This window comes from Phoca vitulina, unplaced genomic scaffold (genome assembly GCF_004348235.1).
Source record: "Phoca vitulina isolate PV1807 unplaced genomic scaffold, GSC_HSeal_1.0 scaffold47, whole genome shotgun sequence".
In the NCBI taxonomy this organism is placed as follows: Eukaryota; Metazoa; Chordata; class Mammalia; order Carnivora; family Phocidae; genus Phoca; species Phoca vitulina.
The window spans coordinates 2,793,133-2,805,852 of record NW_022589750.1 but is presented as its reverse complement, the minus strand read 5'-3'; the positions used below and the strand labels follow the sequence as shown (position 1 = coordinate 2,805,852).

The 12,720-nt window shown below is 59.0% G+C and overlaps 1 protein-coding gene across 1 annotated transcript; it reads left to right on the top strand.

Moving 5' to 3' along the window:
• The first annotated feature begins 264 nt into the window (after positions 1-264).
• ALOX12B (arachidonate 12-lipoxygenase, 12R type) lies at positions 265-12,216 on the top strand. Its single transcript, XM_032432062.1, has 15 exons — positions 265-411; positions 2,351-2,555; positions 5,555-5,636; positions 5,750-5,836; positions 5,950-6,072; positions 6,304-6,407; positions 6,715-6,887; positions 7,122-7,265; positions 8,273-8,476; positions 8,700-8,786; positions 9,083-9,252; positions 9,477-9,598; positions 11,421-11,521; positions 11,691-11,861; positions 12,037-12,216. The coding sequence occupies exons 1-15, from the start codon at positions 265-267 to the stop codon at positions 12,214-12,216; spliced, it is 2,100 nt and encodes a 699-aa protein (XP_032287953.1).
• The last annotated feature ends 504 nt before the right edge of the window (positions 12,217-12,720 follow it).

The window sequence follows — 12,720 nt, the reverse complement described above, 5'->3', positions numbered from 1 at the left end:
GAGGGCTGGCCGCCCAGATTCTGGCTCACCCGCCCGACTCGCCCCGCCCCAGCCTGCCCGGCTCCCTGCCCGCCCGCCAAGGGTAGCAGCCTCTCCAGGCTCTGGGCTGCCCGTGGGCCAGACGTCCCTGCCTCACCTCTCCCTCTCGGGAGGCTGGCCCTGTCCCCGTCTCCCTGTGTCTGACTCCCCTGCCTGGCCTGGGCCCCGTGCGGCCCCCACAGTGCCTGGACTTGAGCCCTCCCTCCTGCCTCCTCAGGAACAGCCATGGCCGCCTACAAAGTCAAGGTGGCCACGGGTACCGACCTCTTGTCGGGAACCATGGACTCCATCTCGCTAACCATTGTGGGGACCCAGGGAGAGAGCCATAAGCAGCTGCTGAACCATTTTGGGAGAGACTTTGCTACTGGGGCGGTGAGTAGGTGCATGTGTGTGGTGTGTTTGTGTGGGGTGTGTGCGTGCATGTGTGTGGTATGTGTGCGTGAACTGTGTGAATAGGGTGTGTGGTGTACGTACATGTGGAGTGTGTGTATATACACATGTGTCTGTGTGGTACATGTGGTCTCTGTGTGTGTGATGTGTGAAGAGTGAGTGAGTGTTGCCGTGTGAGTGTGTCTGTGTGAGTGTGTGGTGTGTGACTGTGTGGAGTGTGAGTGTGTGTGCTGTGTGAGTGTGTATGTGTGAGTGAGTGTGCTGTGAGTGTGTGTGGTGTGTGAGCTGTGTGTGTGCTGTGTGAAGTGTGTGACGTGTGAATGTGTGTGTGTGTGTGTGGTGTGTGAGTGTGTGTGGAGTGTGTGTGTGGAGTGTGAGTGTGAGTGTGAGGTGTGTGTGAGTGGTGTGTGTGTGTATGTGTGTGTCCAGGGAGCATGAGGAGGGATGGAGGTGTGCAGGGGAGGGAGACAGCAGGCAGGGAGAGATGGGGCACTGTGGGGGAGCTCTGAAAGCAGTGGGGTCCAAGGGCGGCTTTGGATGCCCTCCCCGCAGACCTGGCTCCCAGCGGTCCCTGCTCTCTGGGCCATCCTGCCTCATCCCTGCTCTGTTACCTCTCACCCCTTTGTGCTCATTTCTCATCTCTCCCTGCCCTTTCTCACCTCTTCTCTCTTCCTCTCTCATCACTCACCCACATCCCTCATCTCTCAGCCTCTCCCTCATTCCTGCCCATGGCCTCTCCCTCTCCCTCATCCCTCCCCATTTCCTCTCCCTCTCCCTCATCCCTCCCATGGCCTCTCTTCCCTCACCCCTCCCCATTTCCTCTCCCCCTCCCTCATCTCTCTCCATTTCCTCTCCCCCTCCCTCATCCTTCCCCATGATCTCTCCCCCTCCCTCATCCCTCCCCATTTCCTCTCCCCCTCCCTCATCCTTCCGCATGATCTCTCCCTCTCCCTCATCCCTCCCCATTTCCTCTCTCTCTCCCTGATCCCTCCCTATTTCCTCTCCCTTCCCTCATCTCTCTCCATTTCCTCTCCCTTCCCTCATCCTTCCCCATGGTCTCTTCCTCTCCCTCATCCCTCCCCATTTCCTCTCCCCCTCCCTCATCTTTCTCCATTTCCTCTCCCCCTCCCACATCCCTCCCCACGGCCTCTCTTCCCTCATCCCTCCCCATTTCCTCTCCCCTCCCTCATCCCTCCCCATTTCCCCTCCCCCTCCCTCATCTTTCTCCATTTCCTCTCCCTGTCCCTCAACCTTCCCCATTTCCTCTCCCCCTCCCTCATCCCTCTCCCTCCCATCCTTACTCTTCCTAAGTTAAGTTGCATCATAACTGGCTTAAAAGCACACTGGATTATCTGTGATTTAAAACGGCATCGGACCAGCCTGTCCAGTGGGGCCTGCCTGCTCCATGATGGAAGGCGCCCTTTGCTGGTCCCTCAGCCCTGATTCTGAGTCAGGTCCAGCCACCTACTGCTATGTCATCTTGTAGGTCACTCTGTCTATATGGCCATTTCTGTATCTCCACGTCTTCATTGATAAGTAGAAGAGGGGGCTGGCAGGACCACCTCTGCCCACTCTAAGACTGCAGGAGGTCTAGGGGGGCCCTGACCCCACTTGGACCCCTTTGTAGACCAGCCCCTGGGGGGCTGCATGGCTCCCGCAGCCTCAGGTGGTCGAGGAGGGGGTCGGAGGATGGGACCTGGGGTGGGTGGCCGGGAATGGAGGCGGAGGGACAGGTGTGCTGTGACCCTGGGTCGATGGGCCCAGCAGGGGACAGCCCAGTGGGAGTGGGGGAGGAGAGCCCCGTGATCGGGTCACCCCAGCCCAGGGAGGTGAGCAGCTCTCCCCTCACAGGAGCCGAGCCTGGGGGAGGGGCCGGGCCAGTGGGAGTCCTGCCACTCACCTAGCCCCGTGCCCTGCCCAGGTGGACGAGTACACTGTCCGGTGTCAGCAGGATCTGGGGGAGCTCATCATCATCCGCCTGCACAAGGAGCGCTACTCCTTCTTCCCCAAGAACTCCTGGTATTGCAACTACGTGCAGATCTGTGCGCCCGATGGCCGCATCTACCACTTCCCTGCCTATCAGTGGATGGACGGCTACGAGACCCTGGCCCTCAGGGAGGCTACAGGCAAGCCCTCAGCACCCCACCTCTGCTGCCAGGCCCCTGGCTCCCGCCCGGCTGTCGCCTGCTGGGCTGTCCCCGCAGGGACTCCTGGGCCCGCCTGCCACCCTCACACAGCCCCCTCAGTCACTGGTGCTGCAGGGCCCAGCTGAGGGCTGCACCCTGCGGGGACACAGATGGGGGCAGCTTGGATCTCAGGATCCCAGGTCTTGCCCGCTAGCTCCACTCTGACAGGACGCCCCACCATCCCACCTGCTGCCCGTGGTGTTAAGAGCCCTGTGAGCTCAACAGTTGTCCGTGCTCCCTAACAGCAGGGTTTGTACCTTATCATAAGAGCGCTGGGTCTCCAACGGGGCAGATTTCAGACAGATGGGATGCTCTATGCTCCCGAGGCCTCCCTGCTACTCCAACAGGACACCTTACTTCTCTAACAGGACTCACTGCTGCTCCAAAAGGCCCCCCTTCATCCAGTTAGGCTCCATCAGAGCCCAGTAGATTGACCGGGTGTTCTCTAGTGCCTGGTCGAGGCTGCGGGCTATTTTCCTGGTCACTTGGTTGCTCCCCTGGAAGAGGGACAGGGAGCCCGCCCCTGCCACAGCCCTTGTCTGGTGGGCTTGGCTCAGCTTCCTAGTAGGGGGCTGCTACATGGGGACTGCAGGCTTGTCCTCTTTTGTCCCCTTGGCTCCACCCCCCCAGGCTCTGTTGGCCTCCCTCAAGGTGCACAGGAGCGAGGGGGCTTGGAGATCCATCCGGCCGGCAGCTAACCACCCTGTTCCACCTCTCATTTCCCTGGGAGCAGGGAAACAGAGCCTGAGCTGGGGCAAGAGGCAAAGGCAGAGGGAGGCAGGCCTGGGGGAGGATGGGGAGGCCAAGGGGAGAGTCCCCCTCCCGGAGATGTGGAGCATCCTCCCGCAGAGACAGGCCTGAGTGTCCGGGAAGCAGGGGAAGGGCAGGATGAGGCCAGGTGCCGTGCAGGAATGGCGCTGGGTGGGGCAGCTCCCTGCAACACCAGGGCAGGAGGCTTGCATCACCCGCCTGGCCCTTGGAGGAGTCCGGCCCCCACCCAGGGGATGAAGCCAAGCTGGGTCCCCGGGGTTGCACAATTCCAGGGGGCACTGTTCACCCGGGACACAACATGAGCTGCAGCAGATGGAGGAAGGACAGGTGGCGAAGGGGGCCTCAAGGGAAGGTGACGGGGCTGTGGTGACAGGCACATGACAGCCCGGGGCTGCCCTCCAGGACGCTGGACAGAGACAGCCCTGGGTGTGGATCTCAGCTCCACCACCTACTAGATGGACATCTGGGTCTACTTCTGAATTCTAAGCCTCAGTGTTCTCCTCTAAAATGGGGCTAACAGCAGAGCCTACTTTATAAGGCTGACGAGAGAATCCAGGGACCTCGCCTCTAAAAGGAATTTTTTAAAAAGCTTAACGACTCTTGGTGGTGGCTCATGGCTGGGCGGTGAGTGGTCAGAAGAAGACTGCCTTGGTTCAAATCCCAGCTCATGCTTTCTCTCTGTGTAACATGGGCTGTTTTCTCCTTGTAAAACGAGCACAACGATATTGTCCCTTAGCTGAAATTTTGGGGTCAGGGGTGTCTTGAAATTCAGATTTCAGGGGCACCTGGGTGGCGGAGTTGGCTCTTGGTTTTGGCTCAGGTCATGATCTCAGGGTCCTGGGACGGAGCCCCAGGTCAGGCTCCCTGCTGAGCGGGAGTCTGCTTGAGATTCTCCCTCTCCCTCTGCCCCTCCCTCCATGCACACACTCTCTCTTTCATAAATAAATCTTTAAAAAAAAGATATTCAGATTTCATTTAGAATATGTATGTATATGTATATGTACATCTATATCTATATATTCCACTCACACGATCCATATGTTATATTATATAACCACCAGGGCACCCCCTAGTCAAATATTCTAATATTTCTGCAGCAAAAACTACAAATAGTTAAGCCAAGTGAGTTCAATAAAGACTGTGTATAGCCTCCGGTAAATTCAGAGCAGGTTTTGCCGACCAAGGAATTTGTGCCTAACTTGTGAAAAAGACAAGGTTGATTTCTATAGTCTTCTGGGTTTTGGAAGCCTATAATAGTCACCTGCCTTGTAAGGTTGTTCCTGTGTGGATTAATTAATATAAGTAGAATGGGGGCACCTGGGTGGCTCAGTCCGTGAAGTGTCTGCCTTTGGCTCAGGGTCCTGGGATCGAGCCCCACATTGGGTTCTCTGCTCAGCGGGGAGCCTGCTTCTCCCTCTTCCTCTGTGCTCTCTCTCAAATAAATAAATAATATATGTATTATTTATTTATTAATATATTAATATATATTAATATATTAATAATGTATTTAATATATTATATATTAATTATATAATTAATTATGTAATATAATTAATTAATTATATTTTATAAATATAAATAATTATATATTTTATAAATATAATTAATAAATCAATAAATTAAATATATTAATAATATATTTAATATATATTATATATTAATTATATTATATTATAAATATATTTAATATATTTAATATAGAAATAAATATATATTTAATTAATAATATATTTAATATATATTTAATTAATATATATTTAATATAGAAATAAATATATATTTAATTAATAATATATTTAATATATATTTATTTATTATCTCATATATATATATATGAGAAAGTGTTTAGAAAGTGCCTGGTTCCTAGTAAGCCCTACATAACTGTCCTTCATTAATGTTTTAGCGGGTCCAGAAGACAGACTTCCTCCCAGCAGCAAGCCCAGCTCCAAGGGTAGAGGGAGGGGGAAGAGGGTGGTCCCTGATCCTTCCCTCTGAGTTTTTGGGAGGACACATGCCTGCCCACCCAGGTAAGCCTACCCCATGCCATCTTTGTCTGTGGGCCCACAAAGCCAATCTAGAGGGCAGGAGCTGAATTGTGATCCTTGAGGTGGTCAGGGGCAGACAGGACTGGGGTCAGACCTTGAGCCTCCTCCATGGTCTCCCTGCAGGAAAGACAACAGCAGAGGACACGCTCCCGATCCTTCTGGAGCACCGACAGGAGGAGATCAGAGCCAAGCAGGATTTCTACCAGTGAGCGGAGGGCGGCAGCGGCTGTGGGAGGCCAGGGGGCGGCGATGGCTTGGCCTTCCATCCCTGGGTTGGTGCCTGGGCACCAGGGCCCACCGACTGCCTTCTCTTTGCAGCTGGAGGGTCTTCGTTCCGGGCCTGCCCAACTACGTGCATATCCCCAGTTACCGCCCTCCTGTCCGGAGGAACCCCAACCGGCCTGAGTGAGGACCTGGGGCTGCCCTGGGGCCCCTCCCATGGTTGACCCCTTGGCTCTCCCCCTTCCCTGTGCCCTGGACCCGAGTGCCCGGCCCCAGCCCTGCACTTCTTCCCACAGGTGGAGCGGCTATATCCCCGGCTTCCCGATTCTCATCAACATTAAGGCCACCAAGTTCCTGAACTCAAACCTCCGCTTCTCCTTCATCAAGACGGCCTCCTTCTTCTTCCGCCTGGGGCCCATGTGAGTGTGCGCGAGCAGGGGCGTCCCTGTCGCCGCTCCATGCCGCCTCCACCGAAGCCCGGGGAGCTCGCAATGGCCAGACAGGCAGAGGGGGCTGGCCTAGGGAACCCGGGAGGTGGTCCCCAGACCCCGGGGCACAGAAGGACCTGGAGCCGTGCGGCCGGAGACCCGAGGGCCAGACCAGGGAGGGCTGCCTGTCTGAGCGCCTCCCCCTCGAACCCCGTCCACTAGGGCACTGGGCTTCAAACTCCGCGGCCTGGTGGACTGCAAGCAATCGTGGAAGAGGCTGAAGGACATCAAGAAAATCTTCCCCGCCAACAAGTCTATCATCACCGGTATGGGGGGGGCAACGCGAAGCGAGCCCGGGGGAGCCCGTGGTCTCCGGCGGGGCCGGTGAAGCTGCGGACGCGGGCCAGGGGCGGGACGCCCCGTCGGGGCAGCGGGATGGGAGGAGCGGGGCCAACCCCAGGCCCGAAAGGCCGACTGGGCGAGCGCGCCCTCTGGCGGCTTCGTGGAGAATGCCGCCCTGGGCGCCGCCGGCCGCTCAAGGGGAGGCTGGGGGCGCTTCTCGGGGGTCTTCCTCTGTCCCGGGCCTCAGGGGGTTCTGGCAGCGTCGTGACGCCCGCACGGCGCCCCACCCAGAGTACGTGACCGAGCACTGGACAGAGGACAGCTTCTTTGGGTATCAGTACCTGAACGGCATCAACCCAGGCCTGCTCCGCCGCTGCACTCAGATCCCCGACAAGTTCCCTGTGACAGATGACATGGTGGCCCCGTTCCTGGGCGAGGGAACGTGTCTGCAAGCGGAGCTGGAGGTGAGGCCCCATCAGGTGGGGATCCCCGGCCTCCCAGCCTCCCTCCTTCCCTGGCATCCCCGGCTCTCCACTCCTACCTTTGCTGTCCCCAGAGTCCCACTGGCCGCTGTATACCCCACTTGGGTCCTTAGCTAACCCTGCCCCTGGGGGACCCGGGCACTTGGCACCCAAGGCATGGCTCCCAGGTGCGCCGTGTTGGTGCCTACCTGCCCTCCCATTGCGGCTCCCTTCCAGAAGGGGAACATTTACCTGGCCGACTACCGCATCTTGGAGGGCATCCCCACCATTGAGCTCAACGGAAGGAAGCAGCATCACTGTGCCCCCCTCTGCCTGCTGCACCTCGGGCTGGAAGGGAACATGATGCCCATCGCCATCCAGGTGCCCGGGACGCAGGCCTGGGGCCGCTGTGTGAGCACGTTGCCGATGCGAGCGCTTATGTGTGTGTGTGCGCATGCGTGCGTGCGCACGTGGGCAGGTGCCCATTTACATGAGTGTGTGCATCTGAGAACACACGGATGCTTATGCGTGTTCCTATCTGTGTGTGTGGCCCTGTGTGTGAGCCTCGGACTGAGTCCCTGCTTGTCCCTGCATGAGCACAGCTTTGTCCTGCCCCTGTCCGCCTGTCTGCCCATGCGTGAACTTGGGTCTCTGTGGCTGTATTTGTGTGCAAGCCCCCGTGCGTAGAGTGTGCATCCTCTGTGCACATGCGCAGAGGTGACCAGATGGGAATGTGTTTGGTCGCTTGAGCTTGTCTCTTTGGGTCCATTCCCTCGTGTACTTGTTAAGCCAACACCTGCTGTGGGCTAGGCCTCTGCTGGAAATACTGAGCTAATCAGACTTAGCCACTGCCTTGAGAGTAGCCTGGCAGGAAAGGGGACAGGAGGTGCTATGTTCCCAGAGGTCTCCACCAGTATCATGTCCAAATTAGAAAAAGGCACCTCTCTGGGGGGGATCAGCCAAACCTGATGCTCCTGGCTCATTAGTGGGACAGCATAGGCTGGATTTCAGTGACTCCCTTTGCCCCAGAGGGCTGGTATCCTTGTGCAGTGCACAACTTGTACAGCTGAATGGGGCGGCCGTGGGGTTGAAATAAGGAGGGCTTCTCAGAGGAAGCAACTTGCAGGCTGCTTCTTGAATGAATGGGAGCTGCCAGGTAGAGAGAGGGAGGGGGGAAGGGACTACAAGCAGAGGGGAGAGCAAGAGCAAATGTGAGGAGGGAGGAAGGGTCCTGGTGTGCTCAGGGGACCCAGAGGGCCTAGAGTGTACAGAGCGGCGTGTTTCCCTCCTCAGACTCTTCTCTGCCTCCTTCCTGCAAGTGGGGGCCCTTGTGTGTGTGTGTGTGTGTCTGTGTGTCTGCCCTCACCTCCCTCCTTCCCCATCCCCAGCTCAGCCAGACCCCCGGGCCCGACTGCCCCATCTTCCTGCCCAGTGACTCTGAGTGGGACTGGCTGCTGGCCAAGACGTGGGTGCGCTATGCTGAGTTCTACTGCCACGAGGCCATCTCCCACCTGCTGGAGACGCACCTCATTGCGGAGGCCTTCTGCCTGTCCATTATGAGGCAGCTGCCCATGTGCCACCCCCTCTACAAGGTATGGGCTTGGCCCCGGGTGCCCCAGAAAGGCACCTGGCTCGCTCCACACTCAGGGGGACCCCCGGTAGTCTTGCGGAGGCAGCTGGGGACCCACAAGACAGGGTTTGGGGTGGGGACTTCCCAAAGCGAGAGGGTCTGATGCTGCACAAGGGGAGGGCTGGTGCTGAGGTCCTTTGGGGCTAACTGTGGTCCTCTCTCCTTGTCCTTGCTCCCTCCCACAGCTCCTCATCCCCCACACCCGGTACACCATCCAGATCAACAGCATCGGGCGGGCCCTCCTCCTCAACGAGGGGGGGCTGTCTGCCAGGGTAACACTTCTGCCCCAACCCCAACAAGACATCTGCGGCCCTTCCGGCCTTTGCCATTAGGCTAAAAGCAGGATTTCCCGCTTGCCTTCGGATCACAAGGGGGCACAGCGGGCGGGGACTGGTGGAAGTGGGTGCTTTGCCTTTGAGGGTGCAGAGGGGTGCTGGCCCGGAGTGTGGGGGCTCATGAGGCGGGCTGGAGGAGCACGCGCTGGGCTGTGTGCGAGGCGGGCGTGATCCTCAGAGGGGGGTTCCTGCTGGGACCCCGTTGGCCTCAGCGGCTGCCTCCTCCCGAACAGGGCATGTCCCTGGGCCTGGAAGGCTTTGCTGAGGTGATGGTGCGGGCTCTGTCAGAGACAACCTACGACAGCCTCTACCTCCCCAATGACTTCGTGGAGCGCGGGGTCCAGGACCTGCCGGGATATTACTACCGTGACGACTCCCTGGCAGTGTGGGACGCGCTGGAGAGGTGCGGCTGGGCCGGCAGGGGATGGCATGCAGGCTGGACGCCCTGGGATGTGGGAGCAGACACGGGCCGGCTTTAAGGACCTGGGCTTGGGTCTGAGGCCACCTCCGCCCCGCAGGACGTGCCCGCCCCCAGGCCCTGGGCAGCTCTGGGGAGGAAGGCCCGGGGAGGGGGGAATGGCTGCTGGGAAGGGGGAGGATCCAAACTGAGGCCTGTCCCCTGGTCAGGTACGTGACAGAGATCATCACCTACTATTACCCGTGTGACGCGGCTGTGGCAGGGGACCCGGAATTGCAGTCCTGGGTGCGGGAGATATTTAAGGAGTGCCTCCTAGGGCGTGAGAGCTCAGGTATGGGCCTGGGCGCCGGGCACCTGCGGGGACCTGGGGCTAAGGGGTGGGCCCTTCCTGCTGGTGGCGGAGCACGTCTTGCTGGGTGCTGAGGGAGCCAAATCTCGGAGAGGTTGGGGAAGGAAATGGGGCTGCCCATTGGTCCCTATGTGAGCTCAGGGGCTGTGGGGCAGGGCCATCTCTGTGGAGATTTGGGGGACTCCCAGACCCCCCTGGAAATAAGCCATCATGGGCTGAGAAATGGGGCGTGAGGTCAAACAGGTAGAGAGTACTGGAGGCCAGGGAGCTGGTAGGCTCCAGGAGGGCAGTGGAGCATCCTGAGGTCAAGCCGCTTGGGCACCACTCTGCCAATATTTAATGAGCATCTATAATGTGACAAACGCTGAGCTGGGTACTGAGAGGCAAAGGGAGTGAGACAGGAGAAGGTGTCTGCCCTCAAGTCTCAGGGGTGGTCCACTCAGTAGACGGACAGTCATGCTACCTTAGGACTGCTACAGTCCGGGGTGGGCGTGGGTGGGGTAGGGGTGCATAGAAGTCCTGGGGAGGCACCTAACCCAGCTGGAGGAGGGTGCTGGGTGGAGAGTGGGGGGTAGCAGCATGCTAAGATCTAGCTGAGATCTAACATCTGGGCTAACATCTGGCTAAGGGACCTGCAGGATGGGGAGGTTAGCCGGGAGGTGTTAGAGGTGGGGTTGAAGAGCTCTGGGTGGGAAGCCAGAGCCGACAGAGGGAGCTCCAGGAGCTGCTCAGAGGTCCCTGCATCTGAGCTGAGGCTGGGAGCTGGCCGGGCTCCCTGTGGGGCTAAGCTAAGGCTGAAGCCATGAGCAGGACCCGAGGCAGGCCTGGTGAAGGAGGTGAAATTACCCTGACCACCAGAGGGCGCCGTCGAGGGGTCTGCAAGGAGATCGGATTGTACATCAGACTGTCAGGCTGCCGGGAGTCAGCAGACAGTTCTGGAAGGTCCTGCGGTGTCCAGGAGCGGGGTGACATGGGCCTGGCTAGGGTGGCGTTGTGGGAAGCAAGAGAATTCCCAAGCTGGCTGGGAGACAGAAATGACAGGACTTGGTGACTGGTTGGGGTTTGGTTGTGGGTTTAGAGAGAGGGGCGGAGGAAGACTCCTGGGTTTGGGGTTTTGGAACCTGGGTGGATGGTGTGTGTCATGCTGTGAGCTGGGGGCCTGGAAGGAGGAGTGGTTTGGGGAGGAAGATAATGGGTCCGGTTCAAATGTGTTAGGCTTCTGGAACCTGGGGACAATGGGAAGGAGAAGCGAGCAGCTTGGTTAAGTATGAGACCAAGAGCCAGGCTACTGAGAAATCCATCTGGTGTGAGTGCAGAGGCTCAAAAGAGTGTGTGTGTGTGTGCGCGCGTGTGCGCGTGTGCATGCATGTGTGGTGGGGGGGTGGGTGTGGATGAGGGACTGTGCTGACTCAGGGCAGGAAAGCTGGGATTCCTCCAAAGCCTGGTCCCCACTGAGTCCTGGGACCAGAGCGGCCCCCCTAAGGGAGCTGGAATAAAGATCTGAGGGCCCCACCTCAGGCAGGTGCCTGGAGCAGCCCTGGAGGACCTGGCCAAGGCCATTTGGGTCTGCCTCCCAAGGCTTGTGGTCTGGATGGGGTGAGAGGGGTGGGGGGGGCTTGGGGTTGTGGTCACAGGAGGGCCAAGCAGGCGGAATGAGCACATGACCCCCTGAAGTGGCAGCTAGGAGTGTTGGTGGGACACGAGGTGGGGGGGGAGGATGCCTGGGCTTGGGGTCCTGGGACCTCTGCCAGCCTTCCAGGACCAGGGCAGGACTGATGCTGCCAGGCCTTTCCCTGCCTCCCAGGCTTTCCTCAGTGCTTGCAAACAGTGCCTGAGCTGATCCGATATGTCACCATCGTCATCTACACCTGCTCGGCCAAGCACGCGGCTGTCAACACAGGGCAGGTACCTGTGCTCACCAGCCCCAGCCCCAGCCCCAGCCCCAGCCCTCAAACCCAGTCTCGGCCATCAGCCGTACTCAGGCCTCCACCCAGCTCCCAGCTTCAGTCCCCAGCTCAGTTTAGACCCCAGAGTCCCGGGGTGCTGTCTGACCCAGAACCCCCCCCCCCTCCAGCTGGAGTACACCGCCTGGATGCCCAACTTCCCATCGTCCATGAGGAACCCACCGATGCAGGCCAAGGGGCTGACCACTCTGGAGACCTTCATGGACACGTTGCCGGATGTGAAGACCACGTGCATCACCCTGTTGGTGCTCTGGACACTCAGCCGGGAGCCTGACGACAAGGTGCCCCGGGGCCCCGGCGTGCAGGCGGCGGAGGGGGGGCGTTGCTCCGAGTACAGGCAGGGAGAGGGCTGCGGGGGGGGGGGGGGCGGGCGGGGGGGGTCCAGGGGGGGAGGCAGGGGGAGAGGGGCTGCGGCAGGGGCAGGTGGGTGACAGCTGCCGGGTTGCGTGCCCGCAGCGGCCGCTGGGCCACTTCCCCGACATCCACTTCGTGGAGGAGGCCCCGCGGAGGAGCATGGAGACCCTGCGGCGGCGCCTGGCCCAGATCTCGCACAACATCCGCCAGCGCAACAAGTGCCTCCCCATCCCCTACTACTACCTGGACCCGGTGCTGATAGAGAACAGCATTTCCATCTAGGCCGCTCCCCCCGCCTCGCCCCTCCCCGCCCGCGCCTGTTTTCAAGAAAAAAAAAAAATCACTTGCTACGTGCTGGGTCTGTTGGTGCACGCGGTCATTTACTGGGGGTGCGGTGGGGTGCGGGCTGGGGCGAGATGCCGTTCATCACTGCGGGCTCCAGGTAGGCTCAGGGCCGCAGCTCCAGGCCCCGGGTCCGCCCTGATGTCCCGTGACATCCAGGCTAGGAGGCTCTGGAAGGTGGTGATGTTCCCACCCCCGGCTTCTTGGTGAGGTTCTGGGAGATGCCAAGGTGCTCCTGGGGACGGCAGGAGAGAAGGCTAGGACCCCCGCACCCTGCCATACCCAGCCCTGTCTTTCAACCCAAAGTGATTCTGGTTCATCTTAAGTCCCCCTACCTAGGGACCCAGACCTCCAAGGATCCTAGTCCATCAGAAAATCTACCCAAGGAGGATCATCACCTGAGCCCTGCCCACCTAGGCACTCAGACCACCCAAGACCAGTCCA

What these genes read in the sequence shown, in the direction of transcription:
- ALOX12B (XM_032432062.1), top strand. Translation starts at nt 265, where the DNA reads ATGGCCGCCTACAAAGTCAAGGTGGCCACGGGTACCGACCTCTTGTCG. An exon ending in GTCTGCAAGCGGAGCTGGAG is followed by an intron (nt 6,888 to 7,121) that starts GTGAGGCCCCAT and finishes GCTCCCTTCCAG; the next exon opens with AAGGGGAACATTTACCTGGC. An exon ending in GCCGGGAGCCTGACGACAAG is followed by an intron (nt 11,862 to 12,036) that starts GTGCCCCGGGGC and finishes GCGTGCCCGCAG; the next exon opens with CGGCCGCTGGGCCACTTCCC.